At 32.6% G+C, this 9,854-nt stretch overlaps 1 protein-coding gene across 1 annotated transcript; it reads left to right on the top strand.

Moving 5' to 3' along the window:
• Positions 1 to 4,271: 4,271 nt before the first annotated feature.
• Positions 4,272 to 8,734, top strand: LOC146903557 (putative serine/threonine-protein kinase PBL21). The gene is made up of 7 exons (XM_085737252.1): positions 4,272 to 4,352; positions 6,350 to 6,431; positions 6,582 to 6,605; positions 7,207 to 7,391; positions 7,535 to 7,724; positions 7,853 to 8,244; positions 8,522 to 8,734. Exons 1-7 carry the CDS (start codon positions 4,272 to 4,274, stop codon positions 8,732 to 8,734), a joined length of 1,167 nt encoding a protein of 388 aa, XP_085593378.1.
• The last annotated feature ends 1,120 nt before the right edge of the window (positions 8,735 to 9,854 follow it).

The following is a 9,854-nucleotide window of genomic DNA, read 5'->3' as shown; positions in this document are numbered from 1 at the left end:
CACCGGTATTTACCTAAGGGGGCTTAGAGACTAAAGAAGCCTAGAGACTAAAGAAGAAAATAAAAAGAAGATAAATAGGGGGGAGAGATAATGTGTGGAAAAGATGATGGTTGGGAGGGTATTTATAGGTGGTTTAAGGTCCAAAAACGTGTGAAAGACTAAAAAAAAACGTGTAAAAAACAATCAAAACCATTGACCACCGTCCAAGAAACGTTTGTGCTTCAGTTTTTAGCACCAGCCAACTTGCGCAAGTTAACTTGTGCACAGCTTATAAGGTGCGTGACTTAACATGCGCACAGATTATAAGGTGCGTGACTTAACTTGCGCATACCTTATAAGGTGTGTGACTTAAGTCACGCTAGTTAAGTGCGCATACCTTAGAAGAAAATTCGAATAAATATTGCGAGAGCGTGAATTCGAATAAATATTGCGACAGCGTGAATTCAAATAAATATTGCGATAGCGTGAATTCGAATAAATATTGCGTATCGAATAAGTAAATTATAATAAGTACACAACATTAATTCAAATAAAAATGGCGTATTGAATAAATAAATTCGATAAGTACACAACATTAATTCTTAGACACTTTTATTTAGATATAATTTCATCTACGTTACATTACATTGTGGTATCATTACATTACATTACGTTAAAGACATGTGCGTCAACTATCATTACATTACATTCGGAAATGTACCTTCCAACTACAACAATTATCTTACCTCTAAATGGGGTCAATTCAAACTAGCTAAAAAGCAGGACTTCGGCATTCGTCCAGAAGTGTTATTGTTCCATTCCAAATGTTAAATTTTTGTTGGTCTTGGTTTTAAATCATAGTATCTAAGTGCCAACGGAATGAGGTCCAGACCTTGACACTTCGATACCATCATTTAAACGAAGCCATCAAGAAATTAACATTTAGAATGGAACAAAAACACTCCCGGGCGAATGCCGGTGTCCTGCCATTTAACTAGTTTGAATTACCCCATCCAGAGGAAGACAATTGTTGTAGTTGGAATGTGCATTCCAACTACAACAATTGTCTTACCTCTGAAATGGGGCAAATTCAAACTTGCCAAACAACATGACTCAAGCATTTTGCTCGACATTCATGCTTTCCTTTGAAAAGAATAAATTTTTGTTAGGCTTGATTTAGATTAAGGTATTCAAGTGCTACCGAAATGAGGTCCATTCCTTGACACCTAATACCTTCATCTAAACCAGCCTAACAAGAATTTAATCTTTTCAAAGGAAAAACATGAATGCCGAGCGAAATGCTTGAGTCCTCGCCGTTTGGCAAATTTGAATTACCCCATTTCAGAGGTAAGACAAATGTTGTAGTTGGAATGCACCTTACCCTAACTAATGACGATCTTCTGGCGGAATCAAGCTGTTGATGATATCTTCAGTTGATCTCAGCAACGTCACCCGCATATCGATCCACTGGAACTTGGTGTGCTCCCAAAACATGCTCGTCACGTTTTCGTCGTTCTTTAACACCACCCAAGTGAATGATACTCTCCCCTCGTCGAGCTTTGAACGTTTATACATAATTTTTTGCACCCTCCTTGTGTCTCTGGGGTTGACTCCCTGGTAGAATTCATTCAGTTGATCCTTGAGACCTCTTAACGTTACATCAAGGCACCGAACCTTCAACCTCTGAGTTTCTCCGCCGTTGAATTTTGCATGAACGTCGATCCACCCGGCCATTGCTTCAAATCTACACAATTACAAATTAAACACAATTAATGAAAAACTCATTCAAACATTTCATCAAACACTTGGAGTGCAAATTATACATAAACCCTAAAAATGATAACTACAACATAAACATGCAAAGATCAAAATAATTAAGCAATATTACTCATTAATTTGCATGTAACATTGTATCATATATAGCAAAAAACAAAATAACCAAAAATTAAACAAACCCTAAATCTAAAAAAATCTAATCTAAGTGTAAAAAATCTAACATAATCATGCAAACTTCTAAACATCATAAGAATTAAGCACTATAAGTCATTTGCATGTAGCATTCTACCATTTCTTGCAAAAAAAATAAAAATTTTAACAAAACAATAAACCTAAAAAATCCTAGATTAAGTGAAATTTTTTATCATACCAACATAGTTTAAGTTAAAGCTTACTTGTTGTTGTTGTTATAGTGTTATTTGATTTGAAGTTGAAGGAATTTTGAAGTTTGGTAATTTGAAAGAAAATTGAGATTTGTGTGTGTTGTTTGATGAAAATGAGGCAGAATGTGGTTCTGCCTGGTTGATAACAGCACGCTACGTGACTTAAGTCACGCGATGCAACTTAAGTCACGTAAACATTACAACTAGCGTAAGTTAACTTACGTAACGCATGTTAACATGCGTAGGGGTATATTTGTATTTTACTTTGGGAGTGAGCAAAACTGTTTGGGTAAAGAGCAGATTTCTTTTGGCATATTCAGCATTACAGATATAGTGGCATTTTGTACGCTTAAATATAATCATGTATTTGCAAATTTGTACATTTTATATTTTATAATTTTATGCTATTAACCTAAATGTTGTGAAGTGATTCCATATCAAATAACTCTAAACTTATGCATTTTAAAGAACGCAGTTTAGGCAGAACTCGATCTTTTATTTATTTTTACCCATATTTTAGCTACATATTTATTATGAACCCGCGATTATTGCTCAGTTAAAATAAACAAAACGTTTGCTCAATTAAAATCCGTCATATGCTTTTTTTTTGAAGAAAAAATCCATCATATGCTTTTAACAACAATCAATGTGCTTTCTTAAAATAAAACAACAATCAATGTGCTTTCTTAAAAAAAAAACAACAATCAATGTGCTGATGTGGATTTGTTTAAACGTGGTTTTTTTTTTTATAGTTTTTTTTTACAAATTGTTTAAACGAGGTGGAAACCAAATAGAGTGTGCATTTTCTAAATTTTCTTTTAATTTTGTCATCATATATTATAAATTTATTTTTTGATTTAAATATAACATACATTTTTTTGAGGGAGCAAAAAAAACGTTAGACATTGGTTTGAGTTTTATTGTTGTTGAGACTAAATTGTGTTCCAATAAAATTGGGAGGGATAATATTGAATCATTACCCTATTCCTTTAAAAAAAATGAAGTCATTACTCTATACAATTAAAAATAATAATAATAATAATAATTCCAATCAATTTAATGGCTGGTTAATTCTACAATCAATTTGATTTCATTTTTTTCGGCCTTCCATGTCCATTTGCATCGTCACATCTCTATAAATAGCCTCCCTTAACGTAAGAAAAAGTACAGAAATTAGTGAGAATTAAGAGAAAAATCAAGAAGGGTGGTAGAAGTTCAAAGGAAGAAGACATAGAAAACATCTCTAAGCCTCTATTTGAGGTATGTTTTCACAAATTCATCTATGTTGTTACTCGTATCATGAAGCTTCATTTTCCCTCTCTTTGGTGCTACGCTCACTTTTTGTTAATTTTCCTGATTGCTAATTTGTGTGTATGTTAATAATATTATTATTGTTTCCCTAAAAAAAATATTATTAATGTTTTTTTTTGTGGTACTTATACACACTTATTTTATTTTTTGACGGAATTATTATTATTATTTTGAGAGGTATTGTAACTATTTATTCAATTTAACAATCCATGATATCTTTCATTTTTTTTTACAATCCTTGCTGTTTCATATCATTAACATATTCCCATTCACCCTCTCAACAAAAAAAAAAGTCATATTCCAATTCACCAATCATAACGATCCACAATGTCTTTTCTTTAAATTCATTTTTTTTAACATTAAAAAGAAACAATATTTTTTTTTGTTAGAAATCAAAATGGAATATATTTACAGCAGCGATGGACATACTTTTTGTTAATTTTCCTGATTGCTAATTTGTGTGTATGTTAATAATATTATTATTGTTTCTCTAAAAAAAATATTATTAATGTTTTTTTTTGTGGTACTTATACACACTTATTTTATTTTTTGACGGAATTATTATTATTATTTTGAGAGGTATTGTAACTATTTATTCAATTTAACAATCCATGATTTCTTTCATTTTTTTTACAATCCTTGCTGTTTCATATCATTAACATATTCCCATTCACCCTCTCAACAAAAAAAAAAGTCATATTCCAATTCACCAATCATAACGATCCACAATGTCTTTTCTTTAAATTCATTTTTTTTTAACATTAAAAAGAAACAATATTTTTTTTTTGTTAGAAATCAAAATGGAATATATTTACAGCAGCGATGGACATTCCTCAGAACAAGGTGTACCAGAACATCCACCCCGATGAACAATCTGTCTTACACAGTAATTACAATGAAAAGGTCAGTCGATACCCAAACAAAGCAGAGGGTCCGACCACCATCTCTAAGAGCCGTACACAAAAGTGGTATTATTAGCTTTTAACCACCAGAATGATTGAAACTTTGCCTTTTCTAAAAGCTGTAAAATCGGTGTTTCAATGTTATCAGCCTGTTGTTGCGTTCGTTCCAAATTAGTCAAACGTAAAGAAGCCAGATTAATTTTAAAAACGGCCGACGAATCTTTGAGTGACCTGCAGAGTGAGTAAATTGGTGTAAATGCTCACTAATGCTTCGAGGATCTGCTCCGGACACGCCAATCAGTCCTTTAGTTTGTTCTACATAATTTTTAGAAGATAATCGTAGTGATAGTTTGTTCTACGTAATTTTTAGAAGATAATCGTAGTGATTTACACGTTTTTTATTTGATCTCCACGTAAAGAATTATCAAATAATAATACAAATATATATTTTTTGATTTATATAGAATGTTTCCTCCTAATTACAAAGCTCGTGCAAAAAAAATTGCAACACATTTGTAGGTGTTTACATAAGAAATTGCAAGTAAATTATAAAAAATCTAAAGAAATTGCCCAATTTATAAAGGTTTGTATAAGAAATTCAGAGGAATTTTTCATAAAAAATTACAAAAAAAATTGGGCCGGAGCCCGGGGTCGCCGGGCGGTGAAACCGCCACTTCCTCCATCCCTAATTATAAATATTTTTTTAAAAGCGTGCATAATAAAATAAAACAACCAATTGAATATACTTTTAGTTTGGAGTAAATAGTGTGATTTTGTAAAGACTAAACATATTTAACCCGATGTTGATTACAATGATTTGCATTGAATACATTCTATCTTAATGTGCTAACCCGATTAAATCCATCCGACTAGGGATGGAAATAGCCTTGGCCGAGCTAGGCTTTGCAAGGCCTAATCCTGGCCTGCCAAATTTTTTGAAGGCCTAAGTCTGACCTTCTGAAAGTTTGATACAGCCTGCTAGCCTGGTTAAAAGTCTATTTCATATGAACATCTTTAAATAAGCAACGTGATCTAAGTTTAAATAGACTATCGAACTAATATATCAATTAGATTGAAGTCTCTTTTGATAATCAACATGAGTTTTTAGAGAATTTGACTATATATTGTAACATATTTCAATTCTAGTTTTTAATAATGCATTTAAATATGCAAAAGATTAATGCATACTAATAAGCTTAAATTACTGAAAAGTTAACAAATTTTTATTTTAATTCAAAATGCAAAATATAATATAATAATAAATAATATTCACATTTACTTGAATAGGCCGACTTAATAGGCCTAAGAGGCTTTTTGAATGGTCTGTGACCTGACCTTTTAAGCTAAATAGGCTTCTAAAAAAGTCTTGACCTTCTCTATTTAAGAAAAAAGTCTGGCCTTGTCTGCCCTATCGTAGGCTAGACCGTAGGCTCTTGTATGCCGACCTGATCTATTCCCAACCCGACATCCGATCAACTTGTTACCCACATAAATCGATACACAACAAAACCAAAGTCTGAAATGGTTGGATATGAGCTAGAATTTTGCACTCTCAGTTTTTCTCGTTTGAGCCATTTTGGCATTAACCCACTCGATGCCCCCCTCTACCATATCACCAACGCCCGGTTAGGGTGTTAAATTCCTCACTTTTACATGGGATTGTTACTTTCCCATCACTAATTTAGGAGACATCAAGTCCTTATTTTTACATTTGCACAATGAAAATCATCACGTGCACTAAGAATTCATTGGCTTATGATTGTTTTCCTTTTATTATTCCTTCTATTTATAAATAAAAGATTACATCCGGAGTCATTGTTTTTCTAATTATTACCTTCCATAAATTACCATATATTTTTTTTTTCAATATATTCGGTGCAGCGGACTAGTATTTTTTCATTACCATTACTATTTTTCTGCCAGAGAAAGAAAGAAAGAATGAGTGTTTGTTAATACTTCTTTTGAACAATTTTAAAGTTTAACTTTCTCTCTTTGTAGTTTGTAGAAGAAGAGATGAGTTGTTTTTCTTGCTTCGGTTATCTTTGCAACAAAAATGTTGACAATACTTCCGCTACTGCAGGTTCATTTTCCAATTTTTTTCATCAATTTTATTTATTCTTTCTAAATAAATATTATTATTATTATTATTATTATTATTATTATTATTATTATTATTATTATTGTTATTATTGTTATTATTGTTATTGACGCTGCTGTGTGGATTTTATAGGGAATGGAGGAACAAACTCATCACGTACGAGATATGCTCTTCTACAAAACTATTTCATCAAGTATCATTTGTTACCTTCACATGCGCAGCATATCTGCTCATTGAACCCCGAACCTTACATATATTATACATTGTCCTTACCAACTAAAATAAGCTCACGAATACTTGAATTGCTGCTTCTAGTTATATTTGCTAGTTCGTGAGATTAATTCTATGGTGATAAATGAGACAAATCATGTTCCATGTATAAATAAGTTTTTTGTGCTGGATCAATAAATCTCACCATTAAATTAAATGAGATGGGATGTGACTTATTGATTTAATAGTAAAAAATATTTGTTTACGGTGCAAGACCATTTTACTTCTACATGTTAAGCAAAACCCTCTCTAAAATATATTATAATTTGTAGAATAATAATTAGTTGTTCAGTATTGTATAAAAAAATCTCTAAAAAAATAGTTTGTTACATAAAATTTGATCGGAATTTTTTTTGGTTTTCGTCCAAACCGAACCACTGGTATTAATTTTTTTTTGATTGGATAACTTTTTATCTCATAACTGATCAAATCTGACTTTTTTGTTTTTGCTTGGAATGAGTAATGATCTTAGCTATTGAATGTGCAGAGGGTGAAAGGAAGAAATTAATATGTTTAGACGGAAAGTTTGAGAGTGTGAGTAGTGGTCACAGCAGCACATCAACAACTAGTTTTAGTTTTGATGAGCTTGTAACTGCGACCAAAAATTTCAAGGAATTGCTAGGGGTAGGTGGATTTGGAAATGTTTACAAGGGTCGTCTCCCAAACGGCGAGGTAACTTTTAAGACTTTGGTCATTTCAATATTATGATTATGAATGAATTCTTTTTGGTAAAATATACTTTTGGTTCGCTTAAGTTATTTTCATTTCATTTTGGTCTTTAAGTTTGTAATGTTTGCTATTTTTTCCATCTGCAGCTTGTTGCGGTTAAACAATTAAATCCTGATGGTTGTCAAGGCTGTCACGAATTTATGACAGAGCTTGATATTCTAAGTGTGCTGCGTCATGCTAATCTTGTAAAGTTAATTGGTTATTGCACCAATGGAGATCAAATGCTTTTGGTTTATGAATACATGCCTAAGGGATCTCTTGAAGCTCATCTTTTTGGTAAACAATGATTAGGATGCTTTATTAGGATATTATCTTTTTTTTTTTTTTTTTTTTTTTTTCTTTCTTAGGACCAACTTTATATGACAAAACACATCAATTAGATCATAACTTATTTCTCATTTCAGATGTTACCCAAGACAAAGCTCCATTAAGTTGGAGCACTCGGATAAAGATTTCTCTTGGAGCAGCTCAAGGTCTTGAGTATCTCCACTGTCAAGTGGATCCACCGGTTATCCATCGAGACTTGAAATCTTCAAACATTTTACTTGAAAATGACTTCAGTGCAAAACTGTCAGATTTCGGCCTTGCTAAACTTGGACCTGTTGGAGACGACACACATGTTTCAACCCGAGTGATGGGTACCGAAGGCTATTGCGCACTAGAATATGCTATGACTGGCAAATTAACTAAACAATCCGATATCTACAGTTTTGGTGTGGTTTTGCTGGAACTGATCACCGGACGTAGAGCCCTGGATACTAGTAGGGCAGTAGGAGAGCAATACTTAGTTTCATGGGTAAATATTTAGTTTGAATGGTTTCCTTAAAACTAAATTCATTTTTAAGTATGTGTTAGCATTTGCATGTCGGTGTCGGACACTGACACTTGTTAGACATTTGACACGCCTTCCATTAGAAATGTCGGTGGTACAAAATTGATGATTCCTTTTAGATTCATCATAATATATCTTCGATCTCTCTAGATGATTGTATCTATATTTATCTCACATGTTAAATTACTTCTTACACTTACGTTTTTCTTCTTCTTCTTCTTCTTCTTCTTCTTCTTTTCAGTGTCTCCCATATTTGAATGATCCGAGAGAGTTTATGCATAAGGTTGACCCTCTTTTGCAAGGACACTTCCCCAACCGAGGCCTACGTCGTCTGCTTTTAATAATTGATATGTGTCTCCGGGAGAATCCAACAGAACGTCCAGCCATTGGTGAAATTGTTGATGCACTAAAATACTTATATTCTAAAGTCTACAAACATCGTGTGCGCAGCTAACCTTGCAACCACATTTCAAATCAGACAGAAGTTAATTTACGTAGGTATTAGATTCTAGGTTGTTTTTCATTTATGTTCATGCTTTAGATTTTTTATTATAGATTTCCATAGCGGCTGCCTTGATCAGTGTATGCAACCAAACGAATGCTTAGGCTTTAAAAAACTTCCTTGAATTTCATTTCTTGATTGTAGTGTTTGGTTTTCACAATATTGATTTTGCAAAAACTGGCTGGAGGCGGAGTGTCATTGAGTGACAGTCAAAGCTCTGATAGGAAGTAAAGGGATATACTATTATTTCTAAGGTCATTTATGAAAAAATCTGAATTTAAAATGAGAGAACTAGCGAAGAATTAATATGCAAAAGTTAAGTTCAACCTATACCTAAATTTGTATGTTTAAAATGACTCAAAAAGTTATTACAAGACTGATCTTAATTTTAATTTTCTTCTTTGAAATATTAGCTCTCAAAGTCTACGTGAGAAATCATACCCTTGGACCTTGGTACGTACATGGTGGTTGAGCCGTTCCTAGGTATATCCTTTTTCTATTTACAATCCACAAAGAAACCTTATGAAATTTATTAAGTTTAATTCTTGGTTTTTGCTAAAATCAAATGTAATAAAAGGTTTTGTTAAGACATTAATCAGCACTGAACACAACCACTTGTGTGTTTAGGATTCTATAGCTCTTGACATGTTATTATTTGGTTAGTGGTCGGAGTTTCGCAGCGGTGTGATTAATATTTTTGTGCGGATCGTCAATAAGTTCCTTGAGATGTCGGGGATCAATTTGCTTGGTGATATTTATGTTTTTTGATTACACCATTTTTGGATTCTTGTTTGAAGAAAAGAATAATCAAATAGTCATCGACATCAACACCATTCATGTGTGAATTAAGAGATTCAGTGAAAGATACTTGGAATGGTGAGTGTGAGGGTCAGATAAAAGGAGAAATATTTTGTTTTGAATAAAGAGCAACATTCGTAGAGTGATGGGTGGTGGCCAATTGGCAATTGTAAGGAGAGAAATCCTAGAGCACGCATTTAAAAACACACTTTTTAACATACTCTATTTGGTTGGTTAAAACTTACATGAGTCCCACCAAATTATGTAAGATACA

This window comes from Medicago sativa, chromosome 8, assembly GCF_051527215.1.
Source record: "Medicago sativa cultivar Bolivia chromosome 8, Bolivia_mono, whole genome shotgun sequence".
Classification (NCBI taxonomy): domain Eukaryota; kingdom Viridiplantae; phylum Streptophyta; class Magnoliopsida; order Fabales; family Fabaceae; genus Medicago; species Medicago sativa.
The sequence above is the reverse complement of the archived record's forward strand: the minus strand, read 5'-3'. Positions and strand labels throughout refer to the sequence as shown.

Excerpts from the sequence above, each read along its gene's own strand:
- LOC146903557 (XM_085737252.1), top strand. The coding sequence starts at position 4,272 with ATGGACATTCCTCAGAACAAGGTGTACCAGAACATCCACCCCGATGAA. Across the intron at positions 6,432-6,581 it reads CAATACTTCCGCTACTGCAG|GGAATGGAGGAACAAACTCA; the intron begins GTTCATTTTCCA and ends TGGATTTTATAG. Across the intron at positions 7,392-7,534 it reads GTCGTCTCCCAAACGGCGAG|CTTGTTGCGGTTAAACAATT; the intron begins GTAACTTTTAAG and ends TTCCATCTGCAG.